The sequence below is a fragment of the Oncorhynchus mykiss genome, chromosome 13 (assembly GCF_013265735.2).
Source record: "Oncorhynchus mykiss isolate Arlee chromosome 13, USDA_OmykA_1.1, whole genome shotgun sequence".
NCBI lineage: Eukaryota > Metazoa > Chordata > Actinopteri > Salmoniformes > Salmonidae > Oncorhynchus > Oncorhynchus mykiss.
Genome location: NC_048577.1, coordinates 20,132,341 through 20,151,330, shown reverse-complemented (window position 1 = coordinate 20,151,330; position 18,990 = coordinate 20,132,341). Strand labels below are relative to the sequence as shown.

The 18,990-nt window shown below is 45.7% G+C and overlaps 2 protein-coding genes across 2 annotated transcripts; one reads left to right on the top strand and one right to left on the bottom strand.

The window, feature by feature from the left end:
• Window positions 1-1,036: 1,036 nt before the first annotated feature.
• Window positions 1,037-13,533, bottom strand: LOC110485860 (nuclear pore complex protein Nup133). The gene is made up of 26 exons (XM_036940548.1): window positions 13,300-13,533; window positions 13,089-13,204; window positions 12,850-12,953; window positions 12,508-12,612; window positions 12,139-12,270; window positions 10,859-11,029; window positions 10,605-10,760; window positions 9,942-10,012; window positions 9,666-9,813; window positions 9,261-9,411; window positions 8,761-8,918; window positions 8,450-8,541; window positions 7,801-7,970; window positions 7,537-7,631; window positions 7,068-7,292; window positions 6,717-6,839; window positions 4,960-5,059; window positions 4,493-4,750; window positions 4,112-4,245; window positions 3,427-3,585; window positions 3,083-3,218; window positions 2,745-2,863; window positions 2,053-2,133; window positions 1,895-1,959; window positions 1,571-1,659; window positions 1,037-1,306 (listed from the first exon to the last, which is right to left on the bottom strand). The coding sequence occupies exons 1-26, from the start codon at window positions 13,425-13,427 to the stop codon at window positions 1,170-1,172; spliced, it is 3,423 nt and encodes a 1,140-aa protein (XP_036796443.1). The 5' UTR covers window positions 13,428-13,533; the 3' UTR covers window positions 1,037-1,169.
• Window positions 13,534-13,590: 57 nt separating this feature from the next.
• Window positions 13,591-17,234, top strand: LOC110485861 (TAF5-like RNA polymerase II p300/CBP-associated factor-associated factor 65 kDa subunit 5L). Its single transcript, XM_021557061.2, has 5 exons — window positions 13,591-13,957; window positions 14,454-14,595; window positions 14,844-14,948; window positions 15,106-15,887; window positions 16,044-17,234. Exons 2-5 carry the CDS (start codon window positions 14,457-14,459, stop codon window positions 16,839-16,841), a joined length of 1,824 nt encoding a protein of 607 aa, XP_021412736.1. The 5' UTR covers window positions 13,591-13,957; window positions 14,454-14,456; the 3' UTR covers window positions 16,842-17,234.
• The last annotated feature ends 1,756 nt before the right edge of the window (window positions 17,235-18,990 follow it).

Genomic DNA, 18,990 nt, shown 5'->3' with positions numbered 1-18,990 from the left:
AACGGACCCTCTTATCCAGAGCGACTTACAGTAGTGAGTGCAAACATTTCCGTACTGGTCTTCCGTGGGAATCAAACCCACAACCCTGGCGTTGCAAGCGCCATGCGGGACCAATACTCAGGCTCGTAAATGTTATCGCCATACCAACCAGACACAACAACCCCATCCATGGAGGCATTCTACAAGCCAGACAGGAAGTCCTGTGATCAAATATTCAGCAGAAGCCTGGCTTCCAAACCTTGACACAAACAAACTGTCAAAGATCTGTGAAAGTTTCTACCAGGTAGTTAGTCACCATCCCTATGACAACTGCTCAAAATAGTAAATCAAGACTATTGAGAAGGTTTAAAAAAGTATGCTTGGAAGCCAATCAAAAGCTATTGGCACACCTTCTACTGAGGGAGTTCTTTCAATCCCACCCCATATACGGCTACTGAACTTTCAATCCCCCTCCCCACATAAAGACGGTGGCTGTAATTTATTGTGTATGTCCCTAATTTAACCGCCATTTTCTATTTTTAGGACAAGACAGAAGCCATCTGCTTCTGCCATCAGTGAAAGTGGATCAGTTGCAGACTCCTCGAAGGGTTGGAGAGACACTTGAGGAGTCAGGCCCCGCTATTTAAACAAGAAACCAATACAGTTGGCAATGTAGGCCACAAGCACCCAATGGCTTGCTGCAGAAACCCAATAGCCTTTCACGGCACGTTAGTCAATGCGCGTGGCTTGTGGTCGAGATGGATGTTGTGTTCATTTCGAGCGGCTAGTCTAGGTAGATTTTCCACGAGGTGTGTACCGTTTCATCTACCTGGTCATAGCCTTACAGCTCCATCGGAATCCATGACATATACTCTCCTGACTTTTACTCAAGCAATTATCACAGGAGATCTAGATGTATTGGAGATTCAGGATGTGTATCTACATATATGTTGCCATTTCCCAGGTTATCGAGGTAAAGGAAATAAAACAATACATTTTGTTTTTCAAAAAACTTAAACCAGTCTTTTGTGAATGCCAAAATCAAAAGAACAGAACATTTACAGAAATATGACTTTTATTTTCGAAATTGCAACACGTTATCTTTTTGTCAAACAAACAGTAAAAATGGAAAGAAAGGAACAAACCAAGTGCAACCTGGGAGACATAGTTGTGAAAGGGGTCAGGGGTCATCAGATCTGTGCTTGCAGGTAATGTTCATAGTTAGCCCGCAGTACAAACTCAAAAGTGGGCTTTGATTTCAAAGCCTCCATCTCGTCCAGCTGAAGAAGGTCTTTGACGTCAGGAAGGTAGGTCTGTAGAGGAACACCTGGAAAACAACAAGAGAACACATTCTGAATAGGTTGGAAGGGTCATAAAGAGGTACATAATAAACAGAGCAGTGACACTCAATACCCCTTTTCAATATTTTGTCATTCATTTAAAAAAAAATTGTTTTACAACAATTCAACAATCTCCTAAATATCTCTTAAGCAACTCTTGAAATGTGTTGTTTCCGAACAAATTAACTGATGAGAATAAAGTGAAATCCTTTAGTCAGACACCAGACCAAAATGGCTACTGCAGTGCTTACCTTCTTGTATGAGCTTGAGGAGGATCTTGACAAAGATGCTGTCCTTGGCTGCCTCCAGAGGGTCATCGTTCCCATCAGCAGACAACCAGCTGTGAGCAACACAGCGAAAAGGAAGCTCAATGCAAACTTACAATAACAACAATAATGCTTATTCATTCATTGCATTCACTATAGAAAGCACACTTGACAACAAACAAAATGTAAGAAGTGTCAAACAGTGTACTTACACCTATCCAATCCTTTCAGATTTGGAATTAGGAAATTAGCAAGAAAGGGAGTCAGAGTGAGATATTAGAAGGATTAGGGCCATTGAGCGGTACTTACTCGTCTTTCTTGAGGGCCTTGCAGAAGATCTCACACTTGAGTCCCTCAATGTCCACAGCGTCCTCCTGCAACAAGAATATGCCCCATATCAGTGAACCCTGACAGACCTGATTAATCAACCCTGAGCTAAGGATTCATGCTAGCGGCAGTAGGACTACCTCGTCTATGTACTCCAGTAGATCCAGAGCCTTCTTGAAGTCATACTCATTGGCTCGTCGGTTGTCATCACAAATATACAGCTGGTGAGAAAATAGTTAAATTAGGTCAGTCCATTGGTAATTGTAGGAGTTGTATTTTGGGGTTCAGCTGGTGACAGGGAGGATAGATGTGTGTGTTGTATTGTCATCATGTGTCTGTGTGGTGGCAGGTATGTGGATTTATGTGGAGTTACTGGTTGTGCGACTGCGAGTGTGGTCTACTTAAGCAATAAGCATGAGTGGGTGTGGTATATGGAATCTTAGTTTAGTCCTAGCTTGAGATATAACAAAAAAAACGTGATCCCATAATGGGTATCAATGTATGATGTGGTATACGGCCAATGTACCACGGCTAACAGCTATTATGCATAACGCAACACAGAGTGGCTGGATACCGCCCTTAGCCATAGTATATTGGCCATATATCAAACCCCCGAGGTGCCTTATATATATTAGAAAACTGGCTACCAATGTAATTAGAGCAGCAAAAATGAATGTTTTGTCATCCCCCTGGTATACGGTCAGATATACCACGGCTGTCAGCCAAATCAGCATTCAGGGCTCGAACCACCCAGTTTATAATGGTGCTTTGGTAAGGTTGTCTGTGTTGGGTTACGTGGTAATGTGAGTGGTCCACTGATGTGTGTTCCTACATTAATAAGGTTGTGAGCGCTGAGCAGGGGCATGGTGTCGGGGTTCTGTTGTTTCTCCTCCAGCAGCTGTTTGGGCAGAGTCTCCTGGTGCAGCAGGAACCTCTCCTGCTCGACCATTTCTGTAGGATGACAAAGAAAACACTGGTGATATCCCTGCAGAACTCACCAATTAGACACCCTCCAGTGAACAGAGGTTTCCTTGCTTCTTTTGCATCAAATAGTGTCTGTTGTCTTAGGGCTAAATACTAAGAGTTTAAAATACATGTTCATAACTCCCATTGACAATAATGTATGATTTAAGTGAGAATTAAGCAGAAGTATCTCAAGTAGCCCCTTACCGTCTACATGTTTCTTCATCACAGCCTCAGGCATGTCTGATGCCAGGGCAGTCAGTTTACTGAGAGCCAACAGGGTCTTCTTCTTCACAAAGTAACGTGTCTCCATGTTGGCCTGGCCATACAGGGTTTTGTAAGCCTGGGGAGAGAGAGAGATGGTCAAATACATATCACAAATGCAACACTGTCTCTTTAACATTGGAAACTGCACTATGCAACTGCCAAACTACGGTATGTCTTTTCATAAGAAGCGGCATGTTCACAAGTTAGCTACTAAGGTCAACTGATGTGTGTGTGTGTGTGTGTGAGAGAATGAGAGAGTGTGTGTGTGTGTGTGTTCCAATTACACTGCTGAAGTCATGGACGTGGATGTGGTGCAGCCAGCTGAGGTGTTCGTGGGACTGCAGGAAGCTGGCCAGCTGCTGGTGCTGGGCGATGGGCTGGGAGAGCAGCTTGCCCCTCTTCCCCTTCTCCATGTACCAGCGGAACAGGAAGTCCGCAAAGTTCTACAGGAAGTGACATGGAAATTAAATGAAACACGCAGCATCTATGGAATCTTAGTTTAGTCCTAGCTTGAGATACAAAAAAAATATAGATGTTATCCCATAATGGGTACCAATGTATGATTTACATGCGCAGTCTGAGTAACGGCAGGTAGGCTAGCGGTTAAGTGCGTTGGGCCACTAACCAAAAGATTGTTGGTTTGAATCCCCGAGCCGACTAGGTGAAAATCTGTCTATGTGCCCTTGAGCAAGGCACTTAACCCTAATTGCTCCTGTAAGTCACTCTGGATAAGAGGGTCTGCTAAATAACAAAAAATGTGACATGCACATATCCTTTGTTAGTGCCAGATCTGATAAAACACCAGTGATAAAATTGGGTCGTGTTCAGTACGGCACACAGTAGCAAAACATTTTGCCACAACAACCAAACACCTGTGTTCTTATTGGACCAGTTCAAGTAGTACCTCCCCATTTCAAAAATTCTCCACCTAATGAACACCACCCTGGTTTTAGAGGATTAGTGTCGAACCTGGTCGGCGAACTTGGCCATGTAGTGCTGCAGTCTGTTTTGGTTGTCAGTCTGCTCACACATCTGGACCAGGATGTCAAAGTCACAGTACTTCTCTGCCAGTGCCGCCACCCACTGGTACTGACCCAGTTCCACTGGAACATAAAGAAAAGTTAACACCCTTAATATTATTTAAGTGTACATAATACCTTTATAATGGATGTAATAAGCAGTCAGACTTATAATTTCTGAAAAATATCAGCCAGATTTAGCTATAAAATGTGTAATTCCACTGAAAGGATTAAGATAAAAATGATTTTGTATTCCAAAATGGCTTGACCTGGTAACCAAATACTCGAGCCAAAATGGCCGCCCGGTATTTTGCGTTCAATCTCCACTCACACAGTGGTGCGAGCAGTTCAGAGCGGCGCTGCGTGTACTCCATCTCCAGGGTGTTGTAGCGGTCCTGCTGGCCCGGACGGCCCGGTCTCAGTGAGGTCAGCTGGGCAACGTAGCCTCCCAGGAGCACGTCCAGCAGCGCTGCCAGCTGCTCGTTCAGGCCATTGCGCAGCTCCGAGTCGGCGTGAGGGTACACGTCACGCAGGATCACCTCGTGCTGGCGGGCGATGACGGTGCGAACCCCTCCCAGACCGCTAGAGGCTGTGGGGCGAGAAAGAGACAGGTTTGGGGATTAAGGGCACATCTCAATTGTCTTACGTTTCTCCTTCATCGCAGTGAAAGGGATCTAGCATATCGCTTTCACCTATCCTGTCTTTTCAGATCAGTTGACATTAACAAAAGGAGACAAGGCGTTATAAGAAGTTACTTTCGACTACTATGTGCATGTGTGTGTTCAACAGGGAATGTACCGGTCCATGGGATGTATTCTGGCTCAGCAGGGGTGCTCTCTGAGGCTCTGTACAGTGAGGCCTTGGTGTCTCTGTACTGACCAGCAGCCTGCAGCATGTCCTGCAATACAACCCACAAACGTACACAAATTACTGACTGTGCCATCACAAGAAATACAACCTCACACGCAACATGACCTAGACATATGAACAAAAATATAAAAACGCTAGAGGCAACAATTTCAATGATTTTACTGAGTTACAGTTCATATAAGGATATCAGTCGATTTAAATAAATTCATTAGGCCCTAATCTATGGAATTCACATGACTGGGCAGGGGCACAGCCATGGGTGGTCATAGGCCCAGCACCTGGGGAGGCAGGCCCAGCACAAGGTGCACCTGTGTAATGGTCATGCCATTTAATCATCTTTTTGATATGCCACACCTGTCAGGTGGATGGATTATCTGGGCAAAGAAAAAATGCTCACTAACAGGAACATAAACAAATTAGAGAGAAATAAAGTTTTTGTGCATATGGAACATTTCTAGGACCTTTTATTTCAGCTCATGGACCAATATTTTAAATGTTGGGCTTATATTTTTACTCAGTGTATATACAGTGCATTCGGAATGTATTCTGGCCCCTTGACTTTTCCCACATTTTGTTAGGTTACAGTCTTGTTCAAAAGTGTATACAATTATTTTTTGTTCCTCATTAATCTACACACAATACCCCATAATGACAAAGCGAAAACAGGTTAAGAAATGTTTGCAAATGTATGAAAAATAAAATACCTTATTTACATAAGTATTCAGACCCTTTGCTATGAGACCCTTTGCTATTGAACTCAGGTGCATCCTGTTTTCATTGTGTCGAGGCATAGATCTGGGGAAGGGTACCAAAAAATGTCTGCAACATTGAAGATCCCCAAGAACACAGTGGCCTCCATTTAAGAATGATGGAGGAAGTTTGGAACCACCAAGACTCTTCCTAGAGCTGGCCACCCAGCCCAACTGAGCAATCGGGGCTTGGTCAGGGAAGTGACCAAGAACCCGATGGTCACTCTGACAGAGCTCCAGAGTTCCTCTGTGGAGATGGGAGAACCTTCCAGAAAGACAACCATCTCTGCAGCACTCTACCAATCAGGCCTTTATGGTAGGGTGGCCAGATGGAAGCCATTCCTCAGTAAAAAGGCACATGACAGCCCACTTGGAGTTTGCAAAAAGGCACCTAAAGGACTCTGACCATGAGAAACAAGATTCTCTGTGCAGTGACGCTCCCCATCCAACCTGACAGAGCTTGTGAGGATCTGCAGAGAAGAATGGGAGAAACTCCCAAATACAGGTGTGCCAAGCTTGTGGCACCATACCCAAGAAGACTCAGGGCTGTAATCGCTGCCAACGGTGCTTCAACAAAGTACTGAGTAAAGGGTCTGAATACTTATGTAAATGTGATTGTTTTTTTGTTTGTTGACATTCGCAAAAATTTATACAAACCTCTATTTGCTTTCTCATTATGGAGTATTGTGTTTAGATTGACTAGGGGGGAAAAAAACATATACATTTTTAAATTTTAGAATAACGCTAATGTAACAAAAATAACATTTGAAATGTGGAAAAAGTCAAGGGGTCTGAATACTTTCCGAATGCACTCTAGATACACAGTATATAGAAGCACACCATATGATCAAAAGGCAACCATACACATGCATGGGAGATACGTGACTAACACTATGGATGTGGATACAGAGAGCCTGCACTGCCTGTGTTGTGTACCTTGATGATGGTGTTGACACTGAGCACCACTTCAGCCCACTTCACAGAGTCCACAGGGTTCTCCTTCAAAGTCCTCTCCTCCTCTTCTAGTAGACACTCAAAGACTGAGGAGATCTGAGACACCTACACACACACACACACACACCTTAATAACCTCACCTGAGGCCTAAGACAGAAGCTTCCCACAATCCCAAAGCTAATGTTTTGGAATTGACAAAATTATTTGATGATTTGAATTGGAATCTCAAATCATCTAAATTGTGTGAAGACCCCGACTCTGCTGGGGATATTATCTCTGTCATTGTCACCAGACCCCAGCCCTGCTGGGGATATTATCTCTGTCATTGTCACCTCTCTGAAGAAGACGTCTGCGGCCGTGAGGCTGGTGGACACGGTTGCGTTGCTCTTCCTCAAGGCAATGAGGATGGCACGATTGACCAGCTCGCCGTGCTTGGCGTGGTGGTTCTTCAGCGTCATGGCCGCCTGTAGCTTCTCGGCGTGCTCGCACAGCAACAGGCGCGTCGCCATGGGAGACGAGCGCACCGCGGTCTGGCCCAGCCGGTCCAGGAGACCCACCTGTGGGGGATGGGGGGGGGGGGGGGGGGGGGGTGGAGTGGGGGAGAGAGCAAGTAGAAGAGAGTAGGATACAGGGGTGGGAAGAAACGAGGTAAGGTTGTTGAACTCAAGTCATGACATATCAGTTTTTATTCATAGATCTGTGAGGAGCCCTGGAATGAAGTCCGATCCCACGGTGACACATAGGATTAGAATTATTCAGGATTATTCGGGACTGAAATATATTTCTATGCAGGTACCCCACCTGTAGCAGGAAGTCCATGAAGCAGCCGTGGGCCTTCATCTTGTCCTCTAGCTGGTGGAGGATGATGAGGGAGGTCAGGGGGAAGCCAGCACTCTCTGGACACGACAACACAGAAACAAGGTCACTTCTATGTGGAACATTATATTCAATCATTTAGATAGAAAAGAACTACAGATTTCCATGTCTTCGCCTATCTACATTTCTCTCCCTCTTTCTGTTCTCTTTTCCTTCCTTCCCCTCCCTCCATCCCTCCCTCCCTCCCACCGTCAGGGACAGACTCGGCCCAGCGGGGGTCTGAGGCTGGGTAGTCATCCACCAGGTCCAGGTTGATCCGGGTCACCACCAGGTCCAGCTCCCCGCCCACCTCTCCGTCTCCGTCCCCCTCCGGGGGGAACAGCTCGTCTGTCATGGTCTGGGCCCCCACCAGGTCATTCCTGACAAACACAACAGTTACGTTCTACTCACAACATTATAAGGTAAACTCAATAGTAACAATGTGTACTGCTTAGATCATTTAACCAGGTAATTCCCGAAAACACAAAATAAATTTACATAATTACTTAGTGGTACTCATTTGAAGTGTACACACCCCATTCACTCTGTCTACATGTACATTCTCTCACACACACTCACTCAAATACTCCCTCTCTCTTTCTGTAAAAAAAACTCAGAGCCCTGCGCCCTCATTTGGCAGTAACAGCTGCTCGAGCTTAACAACAACAGGGCAGATGCAATCACAGAGAGCAAGTAATTACACAGACCTAAATCCCACATTGTCCTCAACGCAGGGACATTTTTTCAGGGGAGGAACAAACAAAGTCCCTTGTTTTACAGCGGAGGTCTGTGTCACTGTCAATAAAACTCAAACTTCAGCAATTGGGGCCAACGTCACACAATCTTTCTGCAGACTTACCGGCAGAACTGCAGAAACGCTGCTTTTAGGAGTTTGGTTTTGTCCTCTTGCGCTACAGGCTCCATCCTAGTCGGAGTCTCCATAGCAGTTGCCTTGAAACAAAAAAAGGGTCAAGTCATAAATAACGTACGTCATAAAACAATGTGTACTCACCAATTACGTAAAAATAATGAAAATGGAAAGAAAAATGTTTTTAAACATTGCTAGTTCACCAATTTAATGTCATCTCATTATTCACACAGGTCAATTGGTGACCCCGATCCATATCAGAGACCTGGCACTGCTTTAATTCATCTGACTCTACTCTCTACCTCAGGGCCGGCCCCAGCCAGGGAGAAGCAGAGGGAGTCCTCCATGGTCTCAGGCAGCATGGAAGCACTCTCTCTGGCCACCACGGCCACCAGACCACTGTTCTGGGAGAAGAACACTGGCAGGTTGGCACAGCAGCCCCCACCACGCAGACGGTCACCTGGAGAGATGAAGGAGGACGGTGAGAATAGAAACATGGGAGGCGAGTCAAGTCAAATTGCCCATTCATGAAAATGGATAATGAGCTAAAAAGACAAAAAAAAAAGGTTGATGATATTATTATGATAACTATGAATTACTGAGAGCTGTTGCAGCCATCTACACCATTCAACTCATCAATAACATTCAGTTTAAAACATTGGGTGCATGTCAACAGTCTAAAGGCTTCCTCTTCTTGTCAATTTTGTTATTAAGAAAAGGAGATGAGGAAATGGGCCAACTTTAAACTATTGAGAGGCACCCAATGTCCTCTAACGTTGAGTCCATTATCCAGGTCTCTTACCAGGTGTGTTGAAGGGGATCTTCTCCTCAGGTAGACCTCCTCTGCCGGTACCGGTGGAGCAGGCAAACACCAGCTCCTCGTTGTACAGGAAGGCAGCAGGGCTGGAGGCCCGTGGTAACATCAGCCTCATGGCCTGGAGAGCATCCTCACTCTGAGGGGAATAACACAACATATCAACCGTTAGACAAAAACATCGACATTTAAACTGAAGGAAGACCAATATGGTTGATATTTTCATGTCTGCAAAAATTGCATTCCAAATGCATGAAGCCTTGAGCTTTTTTAGAGAAAGTCTACTTAAGGAACATATTGCCACTTTCAAACTCAAAAAAACAAACAAAAAAAAAACATTTTGTGAATCATAATACACAATTTCAGTTGAAGCCCAATTGAGTGAAGACTGACCTGGAAGGGGGGGTTGTACTTGGTGACCTCCACAGAGAGCTCATCAGAAATGTTGTTGCCGTTGTCCAGCAGGGTGACCAGGCAGAAGTAGGCCAGGCAGGGGGAGTCTGAAGGGTGCCAGGCTGCCGCCAACACTACCAGGCCATCCCTGGAAAACAAAATTATAGTCAGAAGTATGTAGAATCATAAAAAGTTGCAGTCACCAGCTGACTATTACATCAAATCACGTAGTGAGATAAATACACATCCAGAAACCGAGATGAGAGCTCGACTTACTGGCTCAGTTGCATGTCCATGTAGGTAACGTTCACTCCTTCCTTGATTTCCTCATAGTTGCTCTCTGACCCCTGATAGATGGTGAGAGAAAACAGATCATGCCTTCAGGACAATCATCCAATCTATAGGTAACTACCAAAATATAGGAAACACCAACTTAAGTGTCTTAATAGGGCGTTGGGCCACCACGAGCTGCCTGAAAAGCGTCAATGCACCTTGGCATCGATTCTACAAGTGTCTGGAACACTATTGGAGGGATTCAAAACCATTTTTCCACAATAAATTCCATAATTTGGTGTTTTGTTGACAGTGGTGGAAAACACTGTCTCAGGCATCGCTCCGGGATCTGATATAAGTGTTCAATTGGGTTGAGATCTGGTGACTGAGACACACACACTTTAAACCCCCTATACTCCTTTGATCCCCCTCTTTCAAAGTAACTGAGATCTCTTCTAGCCACGGTAACCAAAATGGCTAAACATGATATGTTAACTCAGGAAGCACATGCTTTGTGTCCCTCATTTACTCTAGTGTTTCCTTTATCTTGACAGTTACCTGTACAACCAAGAGGACGGTTCACCTCAAAGTAACGCACCGTGATTTACCGCAACCTGACATAAAGTAACGCAACACAACATTCATGTAAAGTGTTGCTCTGCTTACCCAGATGGCGTCGGCGACACTCTCCGTTAGAGCGCGGCTGGAGTCCCAGCTGAGGACCTGGTGCTCTGTGACCTCATCCACCTCCCATTTACTGAGCCCACAGGAGGTCAGAGTATACAGGCAGCCCGTCTCGCCCACCCACAGAACACTGTGGAGCTACAGAGGGAGGAGAGGGTCTGTGAGCTGATATCACCATATTACCAATTAATGACCATCATTTGGGGATTCATAGGACTCCACTAGAAGAAACGTGCATTGTTGTTGGTGAGCGGGGCGCGCATGCCAAACAGGCTGGAGACGCGGCGTCCGATGCCGGAGAGCACCCCCTGGCCCTGCTGTAGCGCCCTCTGCTGCAGCTTTCCGGAGGGGTCCGCCCCGAGGCGCATCATCTGGCCCTTGTAGGATGACACGATGAAACTACCCCCCTGAGGGAAGAGAGGGATGGTGGGATGAGGGAGGAGAAGAAGTGGGATGAAATCAACAGCACATAATGTTTAATCAGATAAATATGTTCAAAATGTATGTAAAACTAGTAAAACTGACTATCCTACCGATCCTCGACTTCGGCGATGTCATCTACAAAATGGCTTCCAACACTCTACTCAGCAAACTGGATGCAGTCTATCACAGTGCCATCCGTTTTGTCACTAAAGCACCTTATACCACCCACCACTGCGACTTGTATGCGCTAGTCGGCTGGCCCTCGCTACATATTCGTCGCCAGACCCACTGGCTCCAGGTCATCTACAAGTCCATGCTAGGTAAAGCTCCGCCTTATCTCAGCTCACTGGTCACGATGGCAACACCCATCCGTAGCACGCGCTCCAGCAGGTGTATCTCACTGATCATCCTTAAAGCCAACACCTCATTTGGCCGCCTTTCGTTCCAGTACTCTGCTGCCTGTGACTGGAACGAATTGCAAAAATCGCTGAAGTTGGAGACTTTTATCTCCCTCACCAACTTCAAACATCTGCTATCTGAGCAGCTAACCGATCGCTGCAGCTGTACATAGTCTATTGGTAAATAGCCCACCCATTTTCACCTACCTCATCCCCATACTGTTTTTATTTATTTATTTTTCTGCTCTTTTGCACACCAATATCTCTACCTGTACATGACCATCTGATCATTTATCACTCCAGTGTTAATCTGCAAAATTGTAATTATTCGCCTACCTCATGCCTTTTGCACACATTGTATATAGACTCCCCCTTTGTTTTCTACTGTGTTATTGACTTGTTAATTGTTTACTCCATGTGTAACTCTGTGTTGTCTGCTCATACTGCTATGCTTTATCTTGGCCAGGTCGCAGTTGCAAATGAGAACTTGTTCTCAACTAGCCTACCTGGTTAAATAAAGGTGAAATAAAAATAAAATAAAAAAAATAAAATGTGTGCTACCGTTTTACACACAATTTGTTGGCAATTCTCAATCCACTAATAATGAGAACCTGCTCTATACATCTTTATCTGTGATTGAGGGAGCAGCGTTGTATTCAAAACAAGAACAACGCATACACAACATAACAACTTACCCTAACAGCCACAACAAAGTTGCAGAGGTTTTCGCCCATGTCGACCACAGTCTCAGTGTAATTCCCCTCGTGGGCCAAACTGGGCCAGAACCGGGCTGTTCCCTCTGGAGCCACCGCCATGACAGAGATAGACTGAGCATTCAAGAAAAAGTCCCACAACAGTAAACAACCACGACTGATGGTGTGTCGATTGGAATTTCAGTTCAACGCCTTGTCAAAGACAACGAGTAGACTAAAGCAGAAAGACACTGACACTCAGGCTAGCTGCTTAAAAGCTACTGTAACAGCAAAGTCATTAGGCAGACAGGTGGGAACTTTTTTGCATTTTCGGAGGTTGAATAGGTTAGTTTCCTGATAGTCATTGATTACCTGAACACTGGCAGTCTCCAGAGGGCTGGGAGATGATATGGAGACGAGATCAGCATAGTAGGCAAACTCACTAGTAGGCAGCTGGAGGCCCTTACATACTGACAACTAGGAGACACAACAGAGAAAGTTCACTCATTGGCAATGCATGTTTTTCTTTTAATTATAGGACACACTGTATCAATGTGTTGCATATCTCATAATTATCTACCAGGGTTGTGTATCCAGTGTTGAAACGGAGTGACACAAAGAGGTAGGGTTCTACCTGGACTTGCCCAATAAGGAGCACTCATTTTGTGTTCCGTTTCAAAGCGTTTCGCTACGGTGTGACCTAATGGACTGTACCTTTGCAACAGCAGTCTGGCAGATCTTCCAGATGATCAGTCTCTCTCCACACACCATCCAGGCCCAGCCACTCTCATCCACCTTCACAGAGATCTGGTCATCGGCTGAGGGACACAAAACACAGAACCCGTGGGAGAGAACATCAGCCAGACTGCATTGATCCGGATGACCTGTACAATGCATTCTACAGTATGTATAACTCGCAGAGAGATAATGACAGGAAAGAGTCAATGACCCACCATCAGCCATTGTCAAAGCCTCCATGACTTTGACAGGTAGAGAAGAGCCAAACGTCTGGACATCGAAGTGGAGTGCGTCTGAAGTTGAGTAGCTCTGGACACGCGTGGGAGTTGATCTGGAAATGAGAAGGCGAGCAGTTTTTAAAAAACACTCCACGAGTGACTGTGCCTCAAGAGACATTGTTGACAATGATGGCGCATGGACACTCACCTCGCTGCTAACGACGTCCTACGTGGGGAAAAGAGAAGCCCTGTAGGTGTACCGGCGAGACTCTTTCTACCGGTGCCTCTTGAGGACTGCCTTCGGCCTGAACTAGGGGTAGAACGAGGGCTAAACATCGTAGCTGTGCCCCAAAATGTTCAATATTCATTCAACTCCAGACAGCTCTTCTTATTTTGCGCGCACAATATGAAACTTCAGGCGCATGAAATATACGTCATGAAATACAAACTCAGATTCGCAGTACATAGTTGGTCCACTAGATCGTGCCATTGAAAACATTTGTTTGAACACTAATACATTTTTTACGAATAGCATTGTCATTTATTAATAATACCTTCAATTAAAATGACACTATTACTGATTGTAAATTGATTGCCTTTTGCAAGTAGCTAGTTGTTGTGTATTGGTTGGCAGTAAACAGAACACGATATAGATTTCCTGCCATCACATTCAGGCAAGACGAGTCGATCAATCGATGACTCCAAGATGTGAGCGAGCTGCTATTTGATGGAAGGGGTGGACATACATGATGATGGGGTTGCTACGAAAGGCAGCGGGATATTTGTGATAAGAACAAATCACATTGCATAAATATAATTTCCTTAATAGATGTAACTGACAAGGAAGAATATCAGCACGATATGCAGTGAGTGGCCATGATGTTGTTGATATGTTTTTCGCTAAACCCGCTTAAAGTTCGAAGGGCCTAGTTTAGCTAACTTTAGCTGCTGGCTAACGTTATTTTGCTAATGACAGGACTGCAATAAATACTCTTTGCTTAAGCTGTTTGGTGCGTATTTTTACCAGTGCATTTGTTGCTCACTTGTACGGACATTCTCCCAAGTTTCCATGGCGACCCTTGCTAACACTGGCTAGCAGTTTTATTGAATGGTTCCGTTGGCAAGTGTTAGCTAGTCATATAGCCCATTTTTCTCTTCAACAGCACTGAAGTGAATTACTCGTGGGTCAATGTAATCCCAGGAAGCTATAAATATAGCTATCTAGTTTCTAGCAGTGTTTGTAATGAGTTAACTAACATGTTAATGCAATGCAGTAGGTTACATCAGCTAAACAACGTCTTAATGCACAGATAAAGCCTTTTACTTTTGTCCAGGCTGCTATACTGTTTTGTGTTTTCCCAGGTTATGAAGCGGGTACGCACGGAGCAGATCCAGTACACTGTAGCTCAGTACCTGAAGCGGAGGCAGTATGTGGATACTGAAAGTTCCCTGAAGGGGGCTAAACTGTCCCAGTCCGCAGAGGAGATGGCTGCCAACCTCACAGGTGAGGCTTTGAATTGGCAGCTGGCCGGTATCAAATGCAAAGATCAGTGACCAAATCAAGTGAAACTAGTATCACAGATTGAATGGGTGAATGATGCCAACTATTTTTGCAGACATGATTCAGCAAATCTTACTTATTGAGAAGCTCAAGCATCATCTTTCAGTTTAGGATGAGTATTAACAGTATTAACACTCATGGTGATTACTCGTATACCTAATCTTATTAATTGTCTCTCTTTCTTTGAGCAGTGCAGGCAGAGTCGGGGTGTGCAAACATTGTCTCTGCTGCCCCTTGTCAAGCTGACCCTCAACAGTACGAGACCCAATTTTCCAGACTACGCAATTTTCTCTCAGGTACTTCACAATTGTGTAGAGACTGATGATATGTACGCTGCTTTGCAACATTATACTAGCTTACCACTTAGTATGAAGCAATATATTGTAAATGCTATGCTAGTTACTGTGGGCATAAGATCGTGGCCTTACTCTTTGTTTATTTTCTCCGGTCCAGAAGCGGCATTGCCATGGGGCCAGGAGGTGAGCTGCGTCCTGTACCCGCTCTTTGTTTATCTCCACCTGGACATGGTGCGCTGCAGCTTGAAGGGGGCGGTGGATGGCTTCTACAGCCGCTTCCACGGCCTCTTCCTGGGGGACGCCGAGCAGCGCTCCACCGTGGAGCAGCTTCGCCACGTCCTCACCCAGCAGGATGTCAACGCCAACCCTAAGCTCCTGGCCTTCCTTGACCACAAGTACGTGGTAAACCTGACGGAGCCGGCCTACAGTTACTTGTTACGCTATCTGCAGAGTGAAGACAACAGTACCCTCTGTAGGGCCCTCAGCACCCACGTCCAGGTAGAGGTCACCTCCTCACCACGCACCGACTACCAGCTGTATGGGACGACGGGAGCGGGAGCCGCCGGGGCCGCCACCACGGCCCCCAACTCTACCTCCTCGTGGTCGGGATCGGATGGCCCTGAGCGAGGGGAGGCGGCGGGGGTGGAGGTCCCCACAGGGATCCCGCAGAGCGAGGTGGCCCTGGAGGCACTGCAGGACTGCATTAAGAAGGTGCGTGAGGGGCCACCATCACTCACCACCGTGTGCTTCTACGCCTTCCAGCACACGGAGCAGCTGCTGAACGCGGCAGAGGTGTCGGCCGACAGCAAGCTGCTGGCCGCCGGGTTCGACAGTTCGGCCGTCAAGCTATGGAGCCTTAGGGCCAGGAAACTGAAGGCCAGGCCACACCGGGCCGACGTATCACACATCCGCTTAGCATGCGACGTGCTGGAAGAGGAGGTGAGAGGATTTTCTTTGGTTAGGATTTTTACAGAAATAGTATATTTTAAGATGTTGGTATCCCTGCTGAAAATTATGGGAAATGTTCACATATCTAGGCAGTACAATGGTGTTTCCTCTGAAAATGTCAATGCGCTTTTCCCCCTCTGTATTCAGGCAGATGAAGAGGACGGCTCGGGCAGCGAGATCAAGACCCTGCGTGGCCACAGCGGTCCGGTGTTCCGCACGGCCTTCCTGACAGACAGCTCAGGCCTGCTGTCCTGCTCGGAGGACACGTCCATTCGCTACTGGGACCTAGGCAGCTTCACCAACACGGCCCTCTACCAGGGCCACGCCTACCCCGTCTGGGACGTGGACGTCAGCCCCTGCAGCCTCTACTTTTCCAGCGGCTCCCACGACCGCACTGCCCGCCTCTGGACCTTCTCCAGGACATACCCCCTGAGGCTCTACGCCGGCCACCTAGCAGATGTGGACTGTGTCAAGTTCCACCCCAACTCAAACTACCTAGCCACAGGCTCCACGGATAAAACTGTCCGCCTCTGGAGTACCCAGCAGGGGGCGTCAGTGCGCCTGTTCACAGGCCACCGCGGCCCTGTGTTGTCTGTAGCCTTCGCGCCCAATGGGAAGTACCTGGCGTCGGCGGGCGAGGACCAGCGGGTGAAGCTGTGGGACCTGGCCTCAGGCGCTCTGGTCAAGGACCTGAGGGGCCACACAGACAGTGTCACCAGCCTGTCGTTCAGCCCCGACAGCAGCCTGGTGGCCTCCTCTTCCATGGATAACTCAGTCAGGGTGTGGGACATCCGAAACTCCCATGGGACGACCCACGCGGATAGCTCGTCCAGCGAGCTGGTGGGGCTCTACACGGGAAACACCAGCAACGTGCTCAACGTCCAGTTCATGGCCTGTAACTTGCTCCTGGTGACGGGAACGGCGCAAGAAAAACATGGACAGTAGACATTTTGTTTTGTCTGGCCTGTCTGTTTAGTTTTGTTTTAAAAGACTGTTGTATCTGGAGGGTCTCAGACATGGTCACCATGGAGACATACATGTTATCTTCCCTAAGCCAATTACAGAGAGGTTTAATTTCAGGTCAAAAGGTCACTTGCTAAAATTGCCCACTCAAGGTAGTTTTTGACAAGATCTCTGAGTAGAAAAGAGATGTTAATCTGAACATACTAAAAAATTAATTTTGATGCTTATATCCACAATGCCAAAATGAGAAGTTACAGTTGAAGTCAGAAGTTTATGTACACCTTAGCCAAATACATTTCAACTCAGTTTTTCACAATTTCTAACATTTTAAAAGTAAAAATCCCTGTCTTAGGTCATTTAGGATCACCACTTTATTTTAAGAATGTGAAATGTCAGAATAATAGTGATTTATTTCAGCTTTAATTTTTTTCATCACATTCCCAGTGGGTCAGACGTTTACATACTCTCAATTAGTATTTGGTAACATTGCCTTTAAATTATTTAACTTGGGTCAAACGTTTCGGGTAGCCTTCCACAAGCTTCCCACAATAAGTTGGGTGAATTTTGGCCCATTCCACCTGACAAAGCTGGTGCAACTGAGTCAGGTTTCTAGGCCTCCTTGCTCGCACATGCTTTTTCAGTTCTGCCCACAACTTTTCTATAGGATTGAGGTCAGGGCTTTGTGATAGCCACTCCAATACCTTGACTTTGTTGTCCTTAAGCCATTTTGCCACAATTTTGGAAGTTTTCTTGGGGTCATTGTCCATTTGGAAGACCCATTTGCGACCAAGCTTTAACTTCCTGACTGATGTCTTGATGTTGCTTCAATATATCCACATAATTTTCCTGCCTGATGATGCCATCTATTTTATGAAGTGCACCAGACCCTCCTGCAGCAAAGCACCCCCACAACATGATGCTGCCACCCCTGTGCTTCACAGTTGGGATGGTGTTCTTTGGCTTGCAAGCCTCCCCCTTTTTCCTCCAAACATAACAATGGTCATTATGGCCAAACAGTTCTATTTTTATTTTTCATCAGACCAGAGGACAATTCTCCAAAAAGTATGATCTTTGTCCCCATGTGCAGTTGCAAACCGTAGACTGTCTTTTCTATGGCGGTTTTGGAGCAGTGGCTTCTTCCTTGCTGAGCAGCCTTTCAGGTTATGTCGATATAGGACTCGTTTTTACTGTGGATATAGATACTTTTGTACCTGTTTCCTCCAGCGTCTTCACAAGGTCCTTTGCTGCTGTTCTGGGATTGATTTGCACTTTTCGCACGTTCATCTCTAGGAGACAGAACGCGTCTCCTTCCTGAGCGGTATGACAGCTGCGTGGTCCCATGGTGTTTATACTTGCGTACTATTGTTTGTACAGATGAACGTGGTATCTTCAGGCATTTGGAAATTTATCCCAAGGATGAACCAGACTTGTGGAGGTCTACAATTTTTTTCTTAGGTCTTGGCTGATTTATTTTGATTTTCCCATTTTCCCATATCAAGCAAAGAGGCACTGAGTGTGAAGGTAGTCCTTGAAATAATCCACAGGTACACCTCCAATTGACTCAAATTATGTCAATTAGCCTATTAGAAGCTTCTAAAGCCATGACATAATTTTCTGAAATTTTCCAAGCTGTTTAAAGGCACAGTCAACTTAGTGTACGTAAACTTCTGACCCACTGGAATTATGGTAGTGTGATAAGTGAAATCGTCTGTCTGTAAACAATTGTTGGAAAAATTACTTATGTCATGCGCAAAGTAGATGTCCTAACCGACTTGTCAAAATTATAGTTTGTCAACAATACATTTGTGGAGTGGTTGAAAAACGAGTTTTAATGTCTCCAACCTAAGTGTATGTAAACTTCAGACTTCAACTGTACATGTAAAAGGGTAGGTTCATTGGAAATAACTTTTTGATTTATGGCATTTTCACCACCTGATGGGTTCTACTAGTGAGACCTCATAACTTTTCAGGTTTCTCAAATATTTTCAATAAATTCACATCTAAGTAGAGTTTCCAGGTAGAATGTTAGCTTGGCATGGTTCCGGATGAGGATTGCATTTTGGGTCTAGTGCCTTGAGGGTCAACACCTGTTTTATTCGGTCACGCACAAAATTCACATTGATCTAAAAAA